This window comes from Saccopteryx leptura, chromosome 1 (assembly GCF_036850995.1).
Source record: "Saccopteryx leptura isolate mSacLep1 chromosome 1, mSacLep1_pri_phased_curated, whole genome shotgun sequence".
Taxonomy (NCBI): domain Eukaryota; kingdom Metazoa; phylum Chordata; class Mammalia; order Chiroptera; family Emballonuridae; genus Saccopteryx; species Saccopteryx leptura.
Window position 1 is genome coordinate 316,857,908 of NC_089503.1, and position 24,971 is coordinate 316,882,878.

The 24,971-nt window shown below is 45.3% G+C and overlaps 1 protein-coding gene across 1 annotated transcript in view; it reads left to right on the forward strand.

The window, feature by feature from the left end:
• ATXN10 (ataxin 10) overlaps window positions 1–24,971 on the forward strand; it is a 173,595-nt gene that overhangs the window by 138,888 nt on the left and 9,736 nt on the right. Inside the window, exon 10 of the mRNA XM_066358660.1 lies at window positions 6,608–6,671. Within this exon, the coding sequence (XP_066214757.1) occupies window positions 6,608–6,671 (64 nt within the window). The remainder of the gene's footprint in view (window positions 1–6,607; window positions 6,672–24,971) is intronic.

Sequence of the window (24,971 nt, forward strand, 5' to 3'; positions counted from 1 at the left end):
TTATGCCCTAATATATGGTATATCATAGAGAATGTACCATGAGCACTTGAAAAGAATGTGAAAGCTATTAAATCCAGTTGGTCTAGTTTGTCCCTTAATTCTGCTGTTTCTTTGTTAATTTTCTTTCTTGAGGATCTATCCAGTGATGTTAGTGGGGTATTGAAATCTCCTGCCATTATGGTATTGCTGTTGATCTCGCCCTTTATGTCCATCAAAGTCTGCTTTATATATTTAGGTGCTCCTATATTAGGTGCATAGATGTTTATAATGTTTATTTCTTCCTGTTGGATTGTTCCCTTTATCATTATGTAGTGACCTTCTTTATCCCTTACTATAGTCATTGTTTTAAAGTCTATTTTGTCCGATATAAATATTGCTACCCCAGTTCTTTTTCATTTGCATTTGCATGAAATATTTTTTTTCATCCTTTTACTTTCAGTCTATATGTATCTTTTGTTTTGAGGAGGGTCTCTTGTAGACAGCATATGTACTGGTCCTGTTTTCTTATCCATTCAGCTATCCTATGTCTTGATTGAAGCATTTAATCCATTTACATTTAAGGTTGTTACTTATATGTAGTTGTTTATTGACATTTTTTTTTCTTTAAATCTACATTTCTCTTTTACTAGATCCCCCCCCCCCCCCACTTTGTTCTTTCTACAGCAGGCCCCTTAACATTTCTTGCAGCATTGGTTTGGTTGTGATGAATTCCTTGAGTTATTTGTTTTTGTTTTGTTTTTTTGTCTGGGAAACTTTTTATTTCTTCTTCAATCTTAAACGATAGCCCTGCTGGATAAAGAAGTCTTGGTTGTAGGTTCTTGTTCTGCATTACTTTGAATATTTCTTGCCATTCCCTTCTGGCCTTGAGTGTTTCTATTGAAAAGTCAAATGTCATCCTTATGGGGGTTCTTTTGTAGGTGATTGGCTGTTTTCTCTTGCAGCTTTTAGTATTCTTTCTTTATCTCTTAGCTTTGGTATTTTGATTATGATGTGTCTTGGTGTGGGTCTCTTTGGGTTCTTTTTTAATGGGGTTCTCTCTGCTTCTTGAACCTGTGTGACTCTTTCCTGCATCAATTTAGGGAAATTTTCAGCTATAATTCCTTCAATCAGGTTCTCTATTTCAAGTCTTTCTCTTCTCCTTAGGAACCCCTATTATGCAGATACTGTTTCTCTTTATGTTGTCACAGAGCTTAGAGTTTCTTCAGACTTTTTAATCCTTTTTTCTTTTTGCTGTTCTGCTTCCATGCTTTCGCTTATCTTGTCCTCTAAGTCGCTGATTTGATCCTCTCCATCCAGCCTGCTTTTAATTCCTTCTAGTGTAATCTTCATTTCTGATATTGTGTTTGTCATTTTTGTCTGGTTCTTTTTTATGATTTCAGTGTCCTTTTTGATGCTTGTTATCTCTTTATTTAGGTGTTCAGTATGTCCATCCATTGTTGCTCTATGATCTTTGAGTATCCTAACTATCATTATCTTTTAAACTCTACATCCAGTAGTTTGGTTATTTCCATCTCACTCAGTTCTTTTTCTGGGGATTTCTCTTGATGATTCATTTGGATTGCATTTCTTTGTCTTCCCATTTTGTCTGTGTATACACTCTTCCTTTGGGTGTGTTGTTTGTGTAGCTAGCTGAGTCTAGGGTTAGTATTGTCTGCCTCCAATTTTCAGTTGTGTTGTTTCTAGGTCTTCTTGGATTGGCATCAGCTGTTGTTTGTAATCTGCTGTGGACTACTTATCTGCTATCACTATTCTTTTTATTATTTGTGTCGGCATTTTCGTTGTCTTAGCTGGGTCAGGTGTGAGGAGCCTTTCCTCTTAACAAAGGTAGTTATGTCCTGAACTGATGTTTTTCGTATCTGTCCACTGGATGTGCCTGCCCTGGACCTCCATGGCCGTAGCCTGGCGCAGATCAGTGGGGGTCGCTGCCTATGACTGGTTCTTATCAACCTTTTCAGAGCTACAGGTGATCCAGATCTTGTTGCTGCCTCTGCTGAGCCCTTATGCTGTTGTAAATATCAGCTGCACTCCTAGGCTAGCTTTTATCTACTCTTGGCCTGGGGGATGTTCTTTTAAAAGTTCAAGTTCCTCTGAGATCCGCTTTCTCCTGCCTCTTATTGCTGACTACTTGTTGGGCTCAATACTGTAATTCAAAAAAAAAATACTGTAATTCAGTGATTAGCTACAATATTGGATATGGTTTGCCCCATAGCCTCAGATGTGTTTCTATCCAGAATTTTTATTTATTTTCTTTTGTTTTGTTTTTTTTCTTCTTTTTCAGCACTCAGAAGGGTGTGGTCTCAGGGGTCCAGTGGGTGTGGCCTTTGTGCTCCTTATGTGTGGTCTGCCCTCCAGCCCTCTGCTGTCACTGTTGCTGCCTCAGGCATTTGGGCTCAGGCGCTGCCGGTGCCAGCCCGCCTCTGTGGCTGCCACTGCTTCCAGCGCCCACTTGGACCGCCCCCAAGGTCTCCCGGGCCCCAGCCACTGCCAAGGGTGGCCTCATGCTGCGGGCTGGATTGCATGCGAGCTCGGACATCTGCAGTGGCCTGCCACAGCTTCCGCCACTGCAGGCAGGCCCACGTGCACCCGTTTGGACCGCTTCACTGTCGCCCAGGCCTCAGCCTCTGCCAGGGGCAGGCCCATGCCACAGGCGTGATTGCGTGCGTACTCTGACCTCTGCAGCAGCCACCATGGCCTCTGCCTCCACAGACGGCCCCAGGCACAGCTCCTCAGACCTCCTCTGCTGTCGTCCAGGCCCCTCCACCTCTGAGGGCCGGTGGGATTAGCGCAAATTCAGACCTTCACAGTGTCCGCTGTGGCTCCTGGCTCTGCTCTCGCCTCTGCAAGCGGGTCTGTGTGCGCCTGTTTGGACCACCTCCAGAGTTGCTCAGGTTCGCGCCCCAGGCAGGCCTGCGCGTTCACTCTGACCTCCACAGTGGCCACCGCAGCTTCTGTCTTTGCGGACGGCCCATGTGTGCTTGCTTGGACCGCCCTGGCTCCTGCAGCTGCGCCCAGCCCACCCAACCCCAATGAACACTCAGCAGCGTGGGGGGCGGTGTAGCTCTGACCCCAGCACTACCTGTGTCCCTAACATGCTGCCTGCCTCTAAGCTCCTCTTTGTTTTGACTGGAGAAGGATAGCCTCCAGTGGGCGGGGTAATTTCTTCCCTTTGCTGGTGTTGCTACTCTGAGGGAAAATGTTTACTTTAGATTTGGGACATGATTCAACCCAGGGGTCAGCATGTCCATCCCTCAAAGTATCTCCCCCTGTGCCTCCGAGACCACACTCTCCTCTGGCAACCCCAGTCCTCCCAGCGCTCCCCACTCCCGGAGCCCTGGGCAGGTGGCTGTGAGCAAGGCTTTCTGTGCAGTTCCTTTAATACAGAGTCTGGGTCCGAGAGTTCTGTCTCCTTCTCTCAAACAGTATCTAGGCTCCTTTCTCAGCCAAATACAGTCTGTTTGCCCCTTCCAGGCTCCAGGGCTCTAGGCTGGGACTCTAGTTCTGGGGCTAAGGACCCACAACTCACCGGGCACTCCTCCCCACCGGGAGAGTCCCTCCGGGCCACTGCTCACTCCCAGAAGCGGGGCAGCCCTTTCCTTATCTCTGCCTTTCCTACCAGTCTCAGTGTGGGTTCTTTGGTGGTCCTTGGCTGTAGAATCCTCTTTGTTTAGTCCAGTGGTTGGCAAACCGCAGCTCGTGAGCCACATCTGACCTAATAGCATGTGACGTTTTTAGCAAAGGCCAGCTTAGGAGTACCCTAATTAAGTTAATAACAATGTACCTACCTATATAGTTTAAGTTTAAAAAATTTGGCTCTCAAAAGAAATTTCAATCGTTGTACTTTTTTTTTTTTAATTCTTTTTTCTAGGCGAGACAGAGACAGACAGACAGGGACAGACAGGAAGGGAGAGAGATGAGAAACATCAATTCCCCGTTGGGGCTCCCCAGCTGTTCATTGATTTTCCACATGTGCCTTGACAAGGGGGCCACAGCAGACCAAGTGACCCCCTGTTTGAGCCAGCAACTCTGGGCTCAATCTGGCAAGCCCCGCTCAAACCAGATGAGCCCGCGCCCAAGCCGGCGACTTGGGGTCCCGAACCTAGGCCCTCCACATCCCAGTCCTATGCTCCATCCACTGCCCACTGCCCGGCCAGGCCGTTGTACTGTTGATATTTGGTTCTGTTGACTAATGAGTTTGCTGACCACTGGTTTAGTCCAAAGTTGGTCTTTCAAGATGACTGTTCTCAAAATTAAGTTGTAATCCACTTTGGTTCTGAGATGTGGGAGTTGGAACGTCCGCCTACTCCATGGCCATCTTGACTCAGTCAAAAAATACAAGTTTTTAAATGACATAAAATTCAAGTCCAGATTATACTATGAAATTCAGCAGTCTTAGCATAACCCTTTCCTCTTGCTATCTGCTCCTTAGACTGGTGGTGGTCTCCAGACCTCACTTTGAATAGCACTTATTAGGTGACCACAGGGAGGGTGCTTTACTTGTGAGCCTTACTTCTGTTATCTGCACAACAAAACCTGTAATACTTCCACAGCATTGTCAGAATGAAATGACATGTGTCAGGTGCCTGTCATTACCTAATATGTGCTAGGTGTGTGTTAAATAGAACTTCATGTCCCCTCCTACCTTAATGCTTGGAAGGAGTTACAGAAGTTAGATTCATCCTCTGCTCTCTGCCTGCAGCATGTTCGTCTTCCCGTCAGCTGGAGGTCTGGCTGCTCTGGGGGGATGTGCTGATTAGAGCCATTCATCTTGGACCGGATTGATCGTTGCTGCTGCATTGGCTTTGCTTCCTAGCCTTCTCAGTGAACAGCTAAGGAAGAAATACAGTACTTTTTAGAAAAAGAAAAATATATCATGAATTCATGTTACCATTTTCAACTTAAATGTAAAATTAAAATTTTTATGCTCAAAATCCTGGTTGCTAATGATTACCCATTTTGCTTTACACTAACTTCAAAACAGCAGTGCCCATATGTCACACGCAGATGACTGAATGCGGTGTTAGGCTTCCGTTCTCTGAGTTTACGATACATCTCACTAGAGATGTGAAGTCAAAATACGATTTAATTCTGTGAAACATTTTTGTTTTATACAATATGTCATCAGATAAATTTTCTGTTTTTGTAAATTTATAAGTTTAATTAAAAAAATTATATAAAATATATACAGAAATCCAAAATTAGAATTGTACAACCAGGTACATTCACCGAGGCCCAGCCTCCATTCCTGTTTCTTCCACCTCGCTCTCTTCTCTGCTCTCTGCATAATCATTATTGGTTTTTTTTTTAACCCTTTATTGTTTCTTCTTGGACACTAAGGAAACCTGTATATTTGCCTCCTGTATTCCCCAGAGGTTCACACATAAGCACATTCTGCACTTCTCTGTTTTCCCTTGCTGTTACATTCTGGCCGTCCCTCCCCAACTGCATGAGCAGCCTTCTTCTGTCATTGTCGCAGCTGCGTGGAAGGTCCTGTGCTTGTGCCGCAGTTTACTGACCAGCCTGTAGTGTTGAACATTGCTGTGTGATTCCATCTGTGTGAACCGCCAGCAAGGGCATGTCTGCAGAGCCTGCAAGGAGACTCATGGTTGCTAAGGATGGGGTGGGGGGGGAGGATGACTGCTGGTGCGTGTGGGGTTTCTTCTTGGGGTGATGAAAATGTTCTAAAGTTGGATAGTGGTGCTGATTACACAATTTTATGAATATACTAAAATCTACTGAATTAAAGGGGTGAATTTTATGGTATGAGAATTATAATATCAATAAAACTGTTACAAAAATAGGAATTGTGCCACAGTGAATGACTTTATGCAAACATCATCCCTTTGATGGCACATATTTGATCTTCATTCCTAAAAGTGGGATCACTGGATCACAGGAGTGAAGAGCAGGTGGTTTTGCTGCATACTGCCTGGTGCTCATCTCCTGTGGTATCTGCTGGCACACTAGGCATCTGCTGTTCCAACTGCTGAGAATTGGTATCTCAGTGTGATGATAATTCCCCTTCCTCTTACTATGAACAGAGGTGGGCATATTTGGATATCTTTATGGTCCATCTGCATTTCTTTTTTTCTGTGTCATTTCTGTTAGTGTATTTCATTCATTTTTCTATTGGACTGATGGTTTTCTCTGAACTTTTAGAAGTTCCTTATATATTGAAATATTAACCCTTTGCCTGTGATATCTTACAAATAATTTTTCCAGTTTTCGTTTACCTGTTTAAAAAATCTAGTAAAACCTGTTCCCTATTGCTTCTGGATTTTGAATCATAGTTAGAAAAGCTTTTTCTGCTCCTGGCTTAGAAAAGGAATTCACATACTAACACTGAGTAAACTATAATAAACTCAGATCTATTTGGAGTTTATCCTGGTGACAGTGTTGTGTCAGAAAGAGATCTACTTTGCCCTTGTTTATATGGCTACCCAGCCCCTGAACACTTTTGAGGAAGGGGGAAAAGAAACAGTATCATTTTTTGTTTACATATTTCTGGGTTGATAATTGCACCAAACAGTATAGCATTGAGAAGTAAAGGCAGAGACACAACACACCCACAGTCTGTGTCAGTGTGTAAGTCTGTGTTCTCTCTCTCTAGGTCAATGAACTGGACGGCATCCCCCTGATCCTGGACAGCTGCAGCCTGGATGACAGCAACCCCTGTATCCTTCCTTGCATGAGCCACTGGGCGGTAGTCCACAGCCAGGGCCTCAGCATTTTCAGCCCCTTTCCTGGTGTTCCTTTGTCGTGTAGCTGGCCTCCTTATTTGTTGTCCTGTCCTAAGAACGAAGCCACTTTCTCAGTGTCATGGCTGGACTGTCGCATGTGCAGCCTATGCAGTGTAGTGAGCAGGAGGTTTCAAGGTGAACAGGGCATTATAGGGAGAAACTTTGCAGTGGCACCGAGCTCTCGTTTTTGATGGGTTCTGTCCTGTGACCCTCTGTGGTGGCAGCTGGGGATTCTGGTCCTTGCCCTCACCGGGGCTGAAACAAGCCACCTGCAATCTCGGGTGTCTCCTGGAGGTACGGTGCAGGGTACTTACTTCCCTGAGGAGCTGCACTGGAGGAGACAGGTCTAGTGCAATGATGAGGAACCAAGGGAACCTGTACAGCCTGTTCCAGCTTGAGAGAAACTGCTTAATTCAGGACCTTCCCTGGTGAGAGCCAAACTCAGCTGAGTCTTTGTCCTGCTACTGCTGGGCTTATGTTAACTGCATCTGAGGAGGGGCAAGTGAAGCTGTTGTAGGGACTATGAGATTAGAACTCTATGGGAGACAGTGAGAAGCCTAGCCTAAGGTGGAGGAGACAGGATGGGGGGACATTTTAAAATAAGATTCCCCTTACTGTGGTTTCTGTCAAGAACAAAAAAGGAGCTGATGAAAATCATGTCTTTCAAAGTAAGTAGACTGAATATGCTTATTTGTGCTAACGATACTGTTGTTTGATGAGCAATAGAAAAAGGCATCTTCCTTCAAAGAGCACCAAGCCCAGTCAGGGAAAGACAGGCAGCCGCAAGAGCTGGTCCCCGCCCTGCGCCCGGAATCGGGCTCCTGCAGAGCTTTGAAATGATTTTGCTCCAGAAAAGGGAAGGGGAAAAAGGAGAAGAGAGCTTTCTGCCACAGGGAAGCAGTGGGAGAATATTCCAGGTGGGTCGGGTGCTGGGTTCCTGGTGAAGAGGGTGACCGTGCACAGAGGAAGGAGGTCATGGTTTTCCTTCTGTGTCCTGAGTCACTAGCCTGGCCTTCCGCAGAGCCTGACTGAAGGCTGCTGCATATGGCCTGCCGGCGCTTACCCATGCCAGTCCGTGCTGACAGCCTTCACCAGCTCTTCCTCACGATTGCCAGTCATCTCCTCGCTCTCTGGAGACCTTAGTGAGTCCTTCCAGTGTATCACACACACGACCTCACATCCACCCGACTGCACCTAAGAGGCAGGCACGGTGTTACTATTCTCCCCATTTTGTAGATGAGCAAATAAATCAAGTGTCTTAGCGACTTGTCAATAGGTCAGACCCAGGATTTAAACTCGGTCTGTGCCTGGTTCTTAGTCACTTGCCTACATTGCCTCCTCACCAGTGACTGGGAGGGGACAGAGCATACAGAGAGGCCACAGAAACTCATTCACAGACACTTTCCAGGCCCATGGAGTGATAGGGAATCCTGTAGGGAGGCTATTGTCATCATCTAGGCAAGAAATGACATTGGCTGAAGCCAGGCTGGGGAGCTTGGAGATGGTGAGACAGAGTTGCATTCTGGGTGTTCTTGTGGCCTTAAGTATCATCTCTTTACCTGTGGCTCTGAAACTTGACCTCTAGTCAAACTTTTCTTCTGAGTCTCAGACATGTATCTGTCACCCTCTGTGACATTTTGCTTGTATGTCCAGAGTAAAACTATTGCTACCTCTCTGCCAAGCTGCCCCTCTTCCTCAGTAATTTACGGCTGAGTGTCTCCATCCAGTTGCTCGGGTCAGAAACCTGGGAGCCCCTTGTGCTGCTTCTGTTGTGTGGGAGAATGAACACATACATCAGGGGTAGTCAACCTTTTTATACCTACCGCCCACTTTTGTATCTCTGTTAGTAGTAAAATATTCTAACTGCCCACCGGTTCCACAGAAATGGTGATTTATAAAGTAGAGAAGTAACTTTACTTTATAAAATTTATAAAGCAGAGTTACAGCAAGTTAAAGCGTATAATAATTATGTCGGATTTTTGCTTTATGTACTTTGCCAAGTACTTTATGTCGGATTTTCGCTAAGTTTGACAGAATAAGTCTTTATAAAACAACTTACTATAGTTAAATCTATCTTTTTATTTATACTTTGGTTGCTCCGCTACCGCCCACCATGAAAGCTGGAACGCCCACTAGTGGGCAGTAGGGACCAGGTTGACTACCACTGATATGTATGGACATGTAGCAGTGCGGGGAATGTGTATGCGTGTGTGTATTTTGTTGGTAGGGGGTTCTAAGCCAGAAGAAATTTCTCCCATGAGATCTTTGATTCTTCTGTGAATTAATTCATCTTGGCTTAGTAATATTATTTCAAATTTATTTGGTTTAACCTCTTGTAATTATTAATACCAGCCAAGCTTTTATTGAATTTTAATTTTAGAATTTGTGTTAAAAAGCAATCTACTATATCAGAATCAAGGGGAAGATTTAAGGGGATTTTATGAAGTCCACTGGTGATAGATTAGGGAGGTGGGAGAGAGCAAAGGGGGAAATCTCTGGAACTGGATAAAAAGTAAAACCCACAGACACATCTCTTACATAGACAGGTTAAGGAAAGTTACCAGTTAACAATTAACATGATGATAATACACTGAGGGGATTTGTGGGTCTGCTTTAGTGTGGTAGCTGTGTCCTGAGGGGTCTGGAAAAGATTACCAAAGGCATGTCATTCTTACCTTTTAAAGGTATGTTATCAGGTATGTTATTGTAGATGAAAAAAAAAATACACAGGCTCAGTTAAGGTAAACACTGACCTTTTTAAGGAAAAATACCACCCTAGGAACTTCTTTTAGTTAGAAAGTTTTCATTTCAGACCATCTGGTGCAGTTTCTTTAGGTTTCTGACTTTGCAAGGCCACCATGCAGACTTGTCAGGTTCAGCATGTGACCCCTTTTTCATCCATACTAGGAACAATTCTAAAGTTAAATATCATTTAATAAAAATATATCTATTCTCTAGTCACTCAGAGTCAGCTGGCCATGACTGTTCATCTCTAAATGGGGTGAGGGTGGAAGCTTGCAATATCTTTGGATGGCAGCCCTTGCACCCCACTGGGATCTCTGGTTAGGAAGGACCCTGCAAAAGACCGCTACGTTCTCGGCTACCCTTGGGATCAGGAACTCCAAGCTGGCATAGCAGAGAAAACTGTTCTAGGCTGGTGACAAGGCTGGAAGGCTTATCACTGTCTGTTTTCTGAAGGTAGATTCTAGAAGCCAGTGGGGATTTCCAGTTTCAGGGAAAAGGCATCATCTCCAAGGGGTGTCTGACTGAAGGAGCATCCTGGGCTGCTGCTTGGACGACACATGCCCGCCAGCGCCCAGCTGCTCACTCGCCTGCTCACTGCGGATCACCCGCAGTAATGACACGGTGCAGATGCCATTGGAAAATTCCAGCCCCACTACCACAGGGTCCATTTCTTATTTGTCAGTTTATTGTGGCAAGTGGGGTTTTTTGTTGTTGTTTCCAAATAGAAACAGCTGAACTTTATTTGAAATGTTTTTCTTTCATTCTTTTTTTGATCTATGTTTTGATCAGCTGTGCTTGATGTGGGTTTTTTTAATGTTGTTTTTATTGGCGGGGGAGGGGACACAGATAGAATGAGAGTCCAAACAGGGTTGTTGGGTTTTTTCCTATTCTTTTTTCCCCTTCTTTTCTCTTTTATTTTTTGTATTGAGAGACTTCATTTGTAAGTTTCATGTGCATACAGAATAGAACAGCTTATGGGAATAATGAGCTAACAGCATTTTCCTTGTAATCCTATAGCATAGTACAACAGCCATCACTGCTGGGGCTGGTCAGACCCAGATTCTTCCACTTCTTCAGTTCTAAGCATTTCATTTAACCCCTGAGTTTTAAACAATGGGGGAGGGAGGGTGGCACTAAGTAAAGAATGTTCAGATAAGCAATGGGGGTGACTGTCAGGATGCCCCATGGTCGGGCGGAGGGAAGTAAGATATCAATTAGGATTGCTCAAGTGGAGAGTCCCGGGAACTGTCCTGGCCCCTGGGTCACCTAAAGCTCAGCCTGGCCAGTTGAGGCTATTAGTAAGGGGTCTTGGACCTGTACCTAACACCCAGCATATAATTTCTCAATAAATAGATGTTCTTCTACAGAGATCCTATTACAACTGTTAATCTCTAAGAAAAAAGTAAATTTTCATCTGATTGTAATGTGAGTCGGTGTTAAAACTCCAACAATAATGATATTACGATGATGATGATGATGGTATAAAACAGAATAGAGAATCCGAGACAGGTTCACACAGACACAAAAAGGTGCCATTGCAGTTTGGCAAGAAAAGGATGCTCTTTTCCATTAATAGTGTTAAATCTATTAAAAATCCATAGTAGGGGGGGGAAACCTCACCACCCCTACCTCAGCCCTTTCACAAATGTTAATTCAAGATGAATCATAGACATCAATGTAAAAGTTAAAATCAAAAAGCTTCTGTAAGGAATTGGAAGAATGTGGCTATTATCTTGGAGTAGGCAAAGATTTCTTTTCCCTCCCTCCCTCCTTCCCTCCCCTTACCTCCCCACCCCTCCAGATAGTGACACAGACTCCTGCATGTCCCGACTGGGATCCACCCAGCAACCTCTGTCTTGGGCCAATGCTTGAATCAACTGAGCTCTTTTTAGCACCTGAAACTGACCGCTTGGACCAACCAAGCTATCCTCAGTGCCCTGTGCTGACACTCGAACCATTCGAGCCAGTGGCTGTGGGTGGAGAAGAGGGAGAGAAGGTGGAGAGGGTGGGAGAGAGAAGCAGATGGTCATTTCTTATGTGTGCCCTGACCAGCAATCAAACCTGGGACGTCCATACACCGAGCCATTGCTCTATCCACTGAGTCAACCAGCCAGGGCCACAGATTTCTTAAAACATAAAAATTGTAAGGGAAAAGTGCTATAAGAGGAAAATTTTGAAAAGATGATTGCATTACATAAATCTGACTAAAGCCTCATACCCATAGTGTATAAAGGACTCCTACAAAACAGTAAGGAAAAGGTAATTCAGTTTTTTAAATGGACAAAAGACACAGGACCCTTTACAAAAGCGAAAATGTAAGTGACCAGTAAACATGGAAGGAGCTCAAGCTCAGCAGTCATTGGGGAAATGGAAACACACCCACAGCAAGGAGCCCCACCAGGATGGTTAGTAGGATTGACGGTGGGAGTGACTGGAACTTTAATATGTTTTTGGTGGAGATGTAAATTGGAGAATCCCTTTGGAAAACTTTATGGCCATGTCTACTAAATCTAAACATACATCTGCCCTGTGAGCCAGCAGGTCAGCTCCGGGTATGTATGTGCCCAAGAGGAGTGTATACATACATCCATCAGAGGATGTGCAGTAACAGTCATAGCAGCATTTATAATAGTCCCCAAGCGGAAACATACTCATCAGTATTTTGATGAGTAAAAGAGGTAAATTGTGGTGGTATGTGGAAGCAACCCAAATATTTATCAGATCAGAGAAATAAGTTGTGATATGTTCATACCATGAATACTGTACAACAGGAAAGAAGGATGAACTTCTGTGTGTAACAGAGGGACAAATGTCACTAACTTTACACTGAGCTAAAGAAGCTGGATTCACAGTATATACTGATTCCATTTACATCAAGTCCAGGACCAGGCAGAACTAATCTGTGATGACAAAAGTCAGAACAGTTGTTAGCTTGGAGGTGGGAGGTGGATAGTGAGAGGGGTGCATGGGGTCCCTAGGGTGCTGGGCTTGCTCTGGAGCTTGATCTGGTGAGGCTCTGTGGACGCACACACGTGAGAACACTCACGGGCTGTTCATTCTGTCACACTTCATATTGACATTTTTAGACTCATTTACTGAGTCATTTCTAAATGCCAAGTCCTGTGCTGTACTCTTTAAAAACATTATTTTGCGTAGTTTTTTGTTTGTTTTTTTTTTTTTTACCAACCCCCTTTGTTGAGAATTATTATTTCCACTTTACAAATGAGAAAAGTAAAGTTCAGAGAGTTGGTTCCCTGACTCTAGCTGGCCCAAGTTCTCCTAGCCCGTGAATGCCAGGGACAGCATGCAAGCCAGGTTCATCCAAGTTTGTCCGACTCCAAGACCCGTGCTTTGGTCCTGGTTCTGTTGTCTAGACTGCCACATGGGTGCTTCATTTCTCATGTGCCTTCTCTTGGAATTCTTCCCTGACCCTCCTTAACTGAGCTAGTGTCTCTGTCTGGTCTCTTATGGTTTGGTTGTGTAGCTGTACTGCTCCATGAACACTCACATGAGTTACCTGGATGTGTGATTCTTCCCTCAAAAAAGTTTATCCTAGGTGGGTTCTGTGTTGGCTTGCTCCTGCACCCTGCCTGAGTCACACCCCATGTTGGATCCCTGGACCCTGGAGACTGTTACCAAATGTGTTCCAAAGTACTGATTTTCTGTAGTATCCTCCAAAGATAATAAATACACACAGATATATATGGGACCCATGTTGAGCAGATATCTTTCTTGCAGGAATTATGGAATATTTACTGTTCTCATGTGCATTTTGGAAATTCCAGACAATTCTGCTACATCTTGGGGAATGCAGGAATTTTAGAATAAATAAGGCAACATATTTTATTCTGTACTTTTCTTAATGGGACTCCAGCATGTGACTGGGCCTGCCAAGTAGCAATGGGGAGGAGGTGGTCCAGGGAGATGCCTTAAGCATTTTAGGCTGGTGCACCTGGCCATGTGTACTGTTTGTGAAAGATGTCAACGAATTTCTACACCAGAGAAGTGCTTCTGCTGTTAAGTCACAAGGATGAGTTTCTGTTTTTGGTATCTCCCTTCTCCCTCCCTGGTGTCAGAAGCAGCAAGTGGCTGGGAGATCTTTCTGCTGAAGTCAGATTTTCCTTTGCTGGACGAGAAGGGCTCTCCTTTGTTTATTTCTGTGTTCCCAGGATTGAACAGCTGATAAGCATTCAATGATCTTATGTTCAATGCTGTGGTGACATTAATTAAAAACTAGAAAACCTCATAGTGCTGTTTTGCTTTAAAAAGATCAATTTTTGGTTTGGCTTGCCACACAATGTAACTTGGTTTTTTAAAGCCTCTCATTGATTGTCTTGCCCCTGGCCTAGTGCGATTGAAGATGTGAAAACCCAGTCTTTCTCCTCTGCCAAAGCACACAAGTGTGCACGCACAACTCACAGGTTAGCAGAGGCCTCCCTGGACCCCATGTGAAGTGAGTCAAGTGTGGGACTAGGGAGTGGGCAATGCCTGGAGTCACTTCCAGGCTGATGAGAGTATTAACCCACTGCCACTGATCACCAAGCACCGTCTACCTCCCCCCCCCACACACACACACGCAGGCAAAGTCCTTATCTAAATAGACCCATTCAAAATGGAAGTTGGAAGAAGTCCTGTTTTATGGTTTCCTAGCAACTGGTTCCCCAGGGCTTGCAGCCGACACTGGAGGAATCAGATGTAGTATAATGAATGAGGCTTTCACAGAAGTGAACTCTGTTACCTTATTCAGGTGTTTTGGCAAATAGTCACAAACTATTTTTAAATGAGACAAAAATACTTCAGATTGTACTCCTTTAAACTGTGTCCACTTGGCTTTTAGTTCTGTGCTTCCAGCATCCTATACCTCTAAAGTCACCGAGGCAAAAGCTGAAAGCAGCATCGCCATATTAAGGTCTTTATGTCGTGAGCATTGATGGCGCACTCCAGTCTGCTCTCACACTTTCGTGGCCCTGCACCTGGGCCTGTCCTTAGGCTGTGTCTTGCTAAGCCTGGTTTGCCCAGCTGCTTCACTGCCTCAGAGGTCGGAGTGCATCGGAGTTTGCTTTACCAGGTGATTTGCACTAAGAATGAGGCTGCTGGGTGTTTATTCTCACTTAAATTAGAAAATGGAAGTCTCCTTGCCCAGCTGAGGTGCCCAGTACAAACCGTGTGTCCACAGGTCCACTTTACTCTTGCCGTCAGTGTCAGCCTGTGCGGGACCAGGGCAGCCCGGCCCTCATGCTGGAAGTAGTGTGGTGGCCTTGGAAGCTGCTTCCTGGGCCTTCTCATCTGTCACTTTTGTCACCTGGCTTTGAGATGACCGTTTTTTCTTAATTTTACTTTTCAGTAGTTTCCACAAAAGGTTTTAAGTACTACCCTGTACAAGTCATTTGAAAGCAGAAACAAAACATGGAAACGTTATTGCCATGAATTCTTATTTCTAAAGATCTGCTCCTTGTGGCTGGCTAATGTAATGCATACTGTCCCTTGAGTGTTACTTTAGAAAAGGAATGTCACTGGGAAAACACATCAGAAATGCATACTTTGCCAAGCTCATTTTACCTCAGTAGTCTTCTGTGGCAGTTGTGAGTTTGTAGCCTAGGAAAGTATTTTTAATTTAGAAACTACATGAAATATATATTTACTTATTGTTATATCATTCTTTCTTCCTTTTGCGTTTTTCAGGAAAAAATTTATACTTTATTTCTTTAGAGCAATTTTAGGTTTGCAATGATGTTGAGAGGCCAGTACAGGAATTTCTCATGTATCCCCACCCCCCATGCAGAGTCTCCCATGATCCACATCCCTCCCCAGAGTGCACATCTGTTACAACTGATGAACCTACACTAACCGTCATAATCACCCAGAGTCCATAGTTCACATTAAAGTCACTGCTGTGCCTTCTGTGGGTTTGGACAGTTGTGTAATGACCATACCCACCATTATAGGGGTCACACAGAATAGCCCCGCTGCCCTAAAAACCTGAGCTCTGCCTGTTCATCCCTCCCCACAAACTCTCTCCATGGTTCTGCCTTTCCAGGATCTCACATAAAAGCAGGGACCACTCAGCGTGCAGCTCTGTCAGACTGGGTTCGTTCACTTAGTTACATGCAATTAACCCTTTTTGTGTAGTGAGTTTTTTTCATGCTCGCTGACCCCCAGGAGTGAGTTATTTTTTCAAAATGAAAGTAGTTCCAGTTTTACTAACTTAAAATCATTTTTGTTTGATAACCAATTTATGGAAACAAGAAGAACATACGTTTGCCTTTTTTTAATGTTGCCATTGTACATATATGATTGTAGTCTGGATGGTCAGAAGGCACAAGGACGTACATGAACATTCATACTACTCAAAGCGTTGTTTCCTCCATGTCTTGTCATGATAGCTCATTACTTTTTTAGTGCCAAATAATATTCCATGGTGTAGATGGACCAAATACAGTTGACCTTGAACAATGCAGGGTTAGGGACAACCCCCATAGAGTAAAAAAATCCAGGGATAACTTTGATCCTCCAAAACCTAATACCCCGCTGTTGACCAGAAGCCCCACCAGTAACACATTTGATTTAACACATACTTTGTGTGTTATATACTGCATTATTATGATAAAGTAAGCTAGAACAAAGAAAATGTTACTAAGAAAGTCAGAAGGAAGGTACAATGACAGTATTTTTTGAAAAATATCTGTGTATAAGTAGACCCATGCAGTTCAAACTTCTATTATTCAAGGGTCAGCTGTGCTTGGTAATTATTCCTCTGCTCCATTTCTACATAACATCACTGGGCTGCTCACTCGGCGTGTCAGCTTTGACATGAAGTCCTTGGGTAGTTCATAGTCTCAGCAGTCCAAGGACAAGGCTGTTCCTTCAGCAGAGCTGCTGAATTTAAAAGCAGAAGTATGATCACCTGGCTGAGTGCTAGAGCAGTTCATGGCACACGGTCTGTGCTTATAAGTACTGTTATTATTAAGATGTATATGTTTTCTTACAAGGTTATTTGCATTTGCTTTATTAAAAAGAACAGTAACTTTTGGATATGTTTAAGATGTTCATAACCTTTTCAAATTGTGTATTTAAATACCATGGCCACACAGGATTTTTATTTTGTAAGACTGAGAGACTGGGTTGCCAGAGTTTGGCATGATGAAACCAGTTCCAGGTGACCCGGACTGATGTCAGTATTTTTGCCCAAAATGTCTCGTCAAATTTAGCAGTTACAGAGAAGGACCTGGTCAAAACATCGGGGTGCCACAACCCGTTAATGGTTCAGTGTTTCTAGTTGGTTTGTTTTGAGATCATCATTCTTAGCCAGAAGTATATATTCTCTGTACCACTTACTTTTCTAGAACCAACAAATTTTTTAAAAAAATCTTTCTTGGGCAAGTGTCTGGGTCTGTGAAGGAAGGAGCTCAGTGAGCGAGCAGCACTGGTGAAGTCTTTATTGAGTGCATGGAACACACCGTGTGCCCTGTGCAGGAAGAAAGCCATACTCAGACTGGTTGGAGACCCTGCCTTCAGGCCAGCTGAGGGGATGGGAGAGAACAGATGGGCTGCAGGGTTCTGTGTGGACTCACCCTGAAGGCACATGTCTGAGTTTGTGTCTGTGACAACTTGGGTTCTGAGGAGCAGGGGTGGCAGAGGCGTCTTCACCAGAGTGAGGCCTGAGACAGGAGGAAAGGGAAGCTGCCACTGTTCAAGCTGCCTCGTCCTCTGGCTTTGTGGATTTATATCAGCCCTTCACTTGGATAATGGTCACAAATCCTGAAAATATAAAAATAGAACCAACTTTCAGATATTCTCCCCTTCCCCCACTCTGACCCGTCTCTGGTCTCAGCGTCTTCCCTGAGGTAGACACAGAGGACTTGGGACCCTGGTCAGCAGACTGGCGAGCCCCGCTACCCCCAAAGTCAGCCTGCTCTCACCCTGCAGTGGCTCTGGGTTTCTGTAAGCTGCCAGCAAAGGCCGTTGGAGTGTAGCAGAACTTCCCTTTGCGGGTAACAACTGCAGCTGACAACAGGCTCCGTGCTATGGGCAGAGGCCAAGAAAAGGCCAAAGTGGGAAGTGGATGGCAAGTTTACAACAAGGACCCATCCCTGCCCTGGAGGTTTTTCACCATTGGGATCAGCCTCAGTTTTGTAAGAGATTCTTATCTTCATAATAGCTCTCACGGAATGATGACCTAGTCCAGGGGTCCCCAAACTACGGGCCCGTGGGCCACATGCGGCCCCCTGAGGCCAATTATCCAGCCCCCACCGCACTTCCGGAAGGGGCACCTCTTTCATGGTGGTCAGTGAGAGGAGCACATTGACCATCTCATTAGCCAAAAGCAGGCCCATAGTTCCCATTGAAATACTGGTTTGTTGATTTTAATTTACTTGTTCTTTATTTTAAATATTATATTTGTTCCTGTTTTGTTTTACTTTATAATAAGATATGTGCAGTGTACATAGGGATTTGTTCATAGTTTTTTTTATAGTCCGGCCCTCCAATGGTCTGAGGGACAGTGAACTGGCCCCCTGTGTAAAAAGTTTGAGGACCCCTGACTTAGTCCCTGGTTGGCAAACTGCAGTGCACGAGCCACAGCGGCTCTTTGGCTCCTTGAATGTGGCTCTTCCACAAAATACCACGTGCGGGCGCTACCTTGATAAGGAATCTATATAGTTTAAATTTTAATAATTTGACTCTCAAAAGAAATTTCAATCGTTGTACTGATGATATTTGGCTCTGTTGACTAATGAGTTTGCCAACCACTGATTAGTCAAAGGCAGATAGAGATCTGTACTTCCTGGTTCAGGATGGGACCCTAGAAAGTCTAAACACTTTTCCAATTTTTGAGAGAAACAATATGTCAGAATTAGAACTACTTCTACAGTTTTTTTCTCCTAAGGCACTTTTGGAAACTAGTTCAGCTCTAACTCAAGTGTTTCCTCAGGGCAAGTTAGGAACACCAAGAAATCCTAAGGGTTCCTAGAAGAAAACGATGGTGAAAGTACCAGCCTCCCCCTCCTGCGTGTTTCCAAGCAGTGAGTGGCGCACGTGGCACACACTCTGTGAGCCGTCACAGCGGTGGTACCCACAGCGTTGGAGGAGAGTTGGAGGTGTTAGGGGCAGTATTTCTGAGCACTGGCCAGGTGACAGAACATATGAACTGCATTTGGCAGAGGAGCCCACCCTTCAGGTCTCGCTTGCATTATCCTAATTTTTCACCACTATTTATTTTGAAATACATAGTGTAATATGTATACCAAAAAGTGAAAAGAGTATATATGTACTGTTTGCAAATAATCATAAAGTAGACATGCGTAACCAACAGCCAGGTTAAGACAAAACTGCTTCCCAGGATTCACTGACTCCCTTCCCATCACAGCTGCTCACAAGCCTGACTCCTGTCAGGCACAACCTGCCCTCTGGTAGTTCCACGTACCCCAAATCATTTGCCAATTTTGAGATTTTATATAAATGGAATTGTGGATGCCTTCTTTTGTCATCTGTCATTCCAAGTCATGATTGTGTGATGCATCCAGATCATCATTGCCTTTGATTTACTGTATGTATGTAGTATTCATTGCAAGAAAATTGAACATTTACTCACTCATTCAGCTGTTTGTGGACATTTGGCTCATTTCTACCTTGGGGCTATTAGAATTAATGCTGCTGAAAGCATTTTTGTACAATGTGTGCACCCTGGCCCATGAGCATGAGTTTTCTCCTAGGTGTGGAACTTGCAGCTTTATTCTAGGTGAGGCCAGACTCTTCCAGAAGGTTTGCACCAGTGTATGCTCCCTCAGCGGTGTGCGAGCTCCCTCAGCGCTGTGTTCCTGCCCGCACTTGGCGCAGCAGACTTACAAATTTATGCGTTGTCATTGTGGTAGAATGTCTATTTCTCTAATTAATGATAAGCACATGTTTATGTTTATGTTTATTGGCCATTTGGGTTTCCTATGTCATGAAGAAACTGCTCACCTTGTTTTTGCCTATGTTTTTCAGTTGATTCATGGGGAATTCTTTTTATATTTCAGGACATCAACTATTTGTTCATTTCTGTGTGTTGACCTAGTCTCTTCCATCCTGTGGCTTGTTCTGTTTTTTGTTTTCTTTATATATAATACCTTTTAATTGTTGGGATGTAATGTACATGTCGTAAAATGCAAAATATGTGAAAAATGTCTCGGCATACGTACACACCCACATAACCACCCAGGTGAAGGGACAGGACATGCCCACCATCCTCCTCCCCTAGTACCAGTTCCAGAGCTGAGCTGTGTTCTGACCTCTGTGGTGTTTTGATGAAATTTTTTCTTCCTTCTTTGATTAGTGGTTTCTGTGTCTTACTAAAGACCCTGAGGTCATAAGAATATTCTGTATTTTCATCTAACATCTTTTTTTTTTTTTTTTTTTTTTCATTTTTCTGAAGCTGGAAACAGGGAGAGACAGTCAGACAGACTCCCGCATGCGCCCGACCGGGATCCACCCGGCACGCCCACCATGGGGCGACGCTCTGCCCACCAGGGGGCGATGCTCTGCCCATCCTGGGCGTCGCCATGTTGTGACCAGAGCCACTCTAGCGCCTGAGGCAGAGGCCACAGAGCCATCCCCAGCGCCCGGGCTATCTTTGCTCCAATGGAGCCTTGGCTGCGGGAGGGGAAGAGAGAGACAGAGAGGAAAGCGCGGCGGAGGGTTGGAGAAGCAAATGGGCGCTTCTCCTGTGTGCCCTGGCCGGGAATCGAACCCGGGTCCTCTGCACGCTAGGCCAACGCTCTACCGCTGAGCCAACCGGCCAGGGCTCATCTAACATCTTTATAGTTTCACCTTTCCCATTTAGATCTACAGTCTCTCTGGAGTTAATGTGTTTTGGTGCACAGCAGAGGCTCAGTTTTCTCATTTCTCCCATGGCTCTGCAGGGCCACTAATCATAAATGATTGTTCCGCAGGCGTGATTCTACTTCAGGCTCCCTGCGTTCTGCCAAGAGTGTTGATTCTGCCCTATGTGTTCTCAGTCCCGTCATCAACGTGTGCTATCCTAATTACTGTGACTTTACCATCTCCATCAGGCAAAGCATATTTCCAGTGTTCACTAGCCCTTCACACACCGTCCTTCCCTGGGCTGCTCGCCCATGCCTGCTGTCTTCATTATTACTCACTGTGCATTCATCCATCCAGCAGGTATCTCTTGAGCATCTGCTTCGTCATGTGTTGGACACTGTTTAGCTGCTGGGATAGTGGTGACCAAGGAGAGCACACCATCAGTGTGTTCTTGAGGGTGGGAGGCTTGAGGACAGGCACTCGGCTGCCCCAGAGGAAGCCTAACCTTACCTCAGGAAGCCTCTCCTCTGTGCCCCCAGAAGTTTGTGACATGCCCTCACTGGGTCTGCCACCTATACTTTATTGTGTGCCCTCTGAGGGCAAGCCATGTCCAATTTACCTCTTTTTTGGTTGTCCCTGGCACAGAGAAGGCGCGTAGTAAGTGCCAGCCTGAGCCGGGCACATCCTTGGCCTTTCCGCTGTCCTGCACACCGGCCTCTCTTCTTCCACCTGCACCCCAGGTTCCTTCCATCCTGACCTGCACACACTTCTCTGCCTGGACTCCTCACCATCTGCTTAGCTTATTGTCTGATTTAAACCGTATTTATGAGTCAAGTCTTCCATGACCCCAACTCAAACATGGCCCCTTTTATTGTTTCATCTTGTCCTGTCCTGTCACATTGTTGCTATATAAGTTTGTAATTGCCTGCTTATATCCTCCAAGATCAGGACCACTGGCATCAGGCCTTTTCTGTCTCAGGCACTTAGATGACACTTAACTGAGCAAACAGAAAAAGGCACCCACCATCTCTGCTCCTTCCTCCTTTCCTGCTGATTGCTTATCCTTTCTAGTCCCCTAGTTGGAAATTGGCAAAGGGAGAATGAAGACGCTAAGAAATGGAGTTGTACTTAACAAAATTGGCATGTGACATCAGCTAGGGAGACTGTCACTTAGAAAATGCATTAAACAGCCCCACAGCTTGGCAGGTGGCGCAGTGACAGAACTCACTGAATTGATGGGTCTCTATTGACATAGGTGATCTGGTTCTCCTGTGATATCCACAGTCTACAGCCAATCGTGCTCACCTCAGAGTAAATACCTGTGACAACACCAACAGGTCTGGGTGTTTAACAAAAGAAATTGACATTAACCAAGTGCCTACTTCACAGCAGGCATTGAGATTGTATTCCAACTTCCTGGTCTCTGAGGTTGGTAACTGTTGTTATCCCCATGTTATAGATGAGCAACTTGAGGCTAAAAGGTTTTGTAACTGGCCAAGATCATGGGCTGGTGAGCAACAGAAATGGCATTTTGAACCTCGACTTTCTGGCTCTAGAGCCTAGAAACTTCATCTCTGTCCTGTGCTGTCAGTTGATATAATAGGAAATCATTTTGTGTACCTTCATTGTGTGGATGAGGAAACTGAGGTGTCAAGAACCCAACAGAGGAGCCTGGTACTCCATAGCTCGCCTTGGGTCCCAGGCTAGAGCTGGGCAGCACCTGTGTCCCTCAGCAGTGCTGAGTGCCGTGTGCCAGGTGCTAGACAAGGTCCCTTCCTGTCATCCTCACGTGTGAACTGTCCAGATGAGGTTATATAAATTGCCCACAGTCGTATGGCTTATAAAATGGCAGAGTTGGAATCGGAGTTCAGGTCTGTGCTATTCCACAATCTTCTTCTCATTGTTATGGACTCCTGGTTGTCGCCACTCCCTCCTTACAGGTGCCAGAGAGCTCTTAATTTTCCTGCTTCAGCTCTTGCAGTGGGCTCCCTGCATTAGAACAAAAATAAGCCTGAATCCCCACTAGGTCTGGCCTTGAGCTCCCTCTGCCTAGTTCCTTCCCTCCCCACCCTCTCTTCTCCAGCACAGAGTTTCCCCATCACTTACTGTCTCCACTTTCATTCAGCCTGCAGCCATCCTTCCCAACTTGCTGGATGACCTTTTTCTTTTTATCCAGTGGGTTCTTGCTCAGTGTCCCCCTCAGAGGCCACCTCCGACCCTCTTGTCCGGTTCATTGTCTTCCTGTGAGGACTAGTGCCAGCCTCCTCTAAATGCTACAGGGGCAGGGAGCTGCCTGTCCTTTAATCCCTGTGTCCCCACCATTGAGTGTGATGCCTTCATATTTGTTAACTGAGTGAACAGGCCATGACTAAATTCTTGAGAGACATTCAGGTGTGTGATTAGCAGTTTGTGTTTCTAAGTCCCTTGCTCTAAAGCCAGTACAAGAGTCAAGGAGCATGCTGTTTATAGAGGGGAATAAAAACGTTAAAATATTAGATTTCTATAATCAAATGAGGTTTTTCTCCCCCAAAGAGAGATGTACACAGTAGGTTAGCAGTTTTAGAAGAGACGTGTCGAGGAAGAACTTTACAACTCAATGTCACCGCCACAGCCAACTGGCTTTCAAATACAGTAGTCTGAAGTGTTGTTGGTATTTACTTCCAATTAGTGTCAGAGTTATTTGCATATTATAAGATTGTGCTGAAGGCCATCTTGACTTTCACAGGCTACAACCGAGCCTTTCCCATAGTGAGGATGAATGAGAGCTTCAGGTCTGCACCCTTCTCCACCCACCTGTAACTAATAAAAATGGAAGCAGCCAGCACAAAGGGGATCGGCCACACTCTCTTCTGTTTACTTTGCTGCACAGAAGAGCCCTCCGGAGGCACGCCTATCTGCGGATCTGTACCTGTTCAAACCTGTGGGCCCACCCACTCTTGACTACTGACCTTGCAGGAGCTGCTGGGGGGAGGAAGGATGGAGAGGCAGGCCAGCATAGCCAGGGGTGACCCGCACAGCAGATCATCCCTCAGGTGACCAGTGACATTTGGACCAAGGACCATGATAACAGACGCTTGGGCACTGAGTTTATGCATTTTGAGGGAGCTCCCTGACTGTGCTAGCTGCTTGCTGTCACTTGTCTGGTCTGGAACCTGCCCTTTAAGCCTGCGTATCTTAGAACTATATTTGACTTTTGGCTGTGCCTTATTACTTGTGAATGTCGGTAGTGTGAGACCAACGCAGCCCTCTATGATTTGGATGGGATTACTTACTTTTTCTACTTCAAATTTTAATTTCATTTTGAACTATTGACTAGCTACTTCCAAAGCCATTTCTCAAAGATGGTCACTCTGGTGTCTGCAAGCTCATGCCATGCTTTGGGATTTCTTTGAAGAGAAAGAAACCCTGTTTCAAGTGTTGTAAACCCCTGTTCTTTTCACTGATTTGCAGGCATAGCTTAGAAGCTGGCAGTCAGACTCGCCAGGAAGAACCTTGCCCTCCTGCAGAGGTCCCTCCACCCTGACTGGTCACTGAGAAGTGCTTAGAACACTGGCTGAGTGCTGGGGGGGGGGGGGGCAGACACTAGCAGGGGTCTCCAAACTTTTTACACAGGGGCCAGTTCACTGTCCCTCAGACCATTAGAGGGCTGCCAAATACAGTGGTCCTCTCACTGACCACCAGTGAAAGAGGTGCCCCTTCCAGAAGTGCAGTGGGGGCTGGATAAATGGCCTCAGGGGGCCGCATTGCGGCCTGCAGGCCGTAGTTTGGGGGCGCCTGCTAGAGCCTGCATCCACAACCTGGCTCAACCACTCCAAGTCCTGTTACCCTGAACAAGTCACCCTAGACAGATCTTAATTTTTTCATCAGATTAATGGAGATACTACTACCCATCACAGAGCATGTTTGTGAGGATTGAATACTTTCTGTGAGTGCCTGGAACAATCCCCAACACATATTATCTATCTACTCTGGGGGTGCAATAGCTGCCACCGCCATGTTTATTAATATAGCTGTTACTGTTTTATGCAGATAAACTGACAATCTTGGCTTATGGGAGAGACACATTCATTCCTCTTGTAAACTTTGCTTACATTGAAGGTAGCAGTGGACTCCATGAGTAGAAGTTCCTTTGAGCCAGCTTATTATTTGATAATTCCTTTATGCCACAGAGTACAGAGTACTTTATGAACTCCTCTCACCTGGCAGAGGGGGCCCTGGGCTTCCCTGTGTCTCTCCCTTGTTCCCACAGGCTCATGTTCATAAATTCCTCCACCGACCTTGGGTTCCATCACACCCTCTCCTGCTGCCCTCTGGGCAGAGAAGCCCCTGCCAGCAGTGGCCCTGGGTGGGAACCCAGGCAGCGGGCGCATTGTTTCTTTCAAGGTTGACTGGTTACAGACCTCCTCTCCCTGTCAGTTCTCGCTGCAGCGTGAAGGTTGTACTGTGTAGCCTTGGGTTCTGCACGTGTGTATTAAATAACACTGCATAGCCCAGAGCTGACGACTGGGGGTGTCACCCTTGTCCAAGTAGATGGGAACCAGGCACCCAAGGGCATTCATCCAGCAAGTATTTAAAGTATTCCTATCTGTTTGTGTGCCAGGAGCAATAAGGACGAAGACAGGTGTCCCGGCACGCAGGTGAGCGTCCATTCTGTGGAGGAGTCAGAGGGTTACACAGTCACAGTGATGA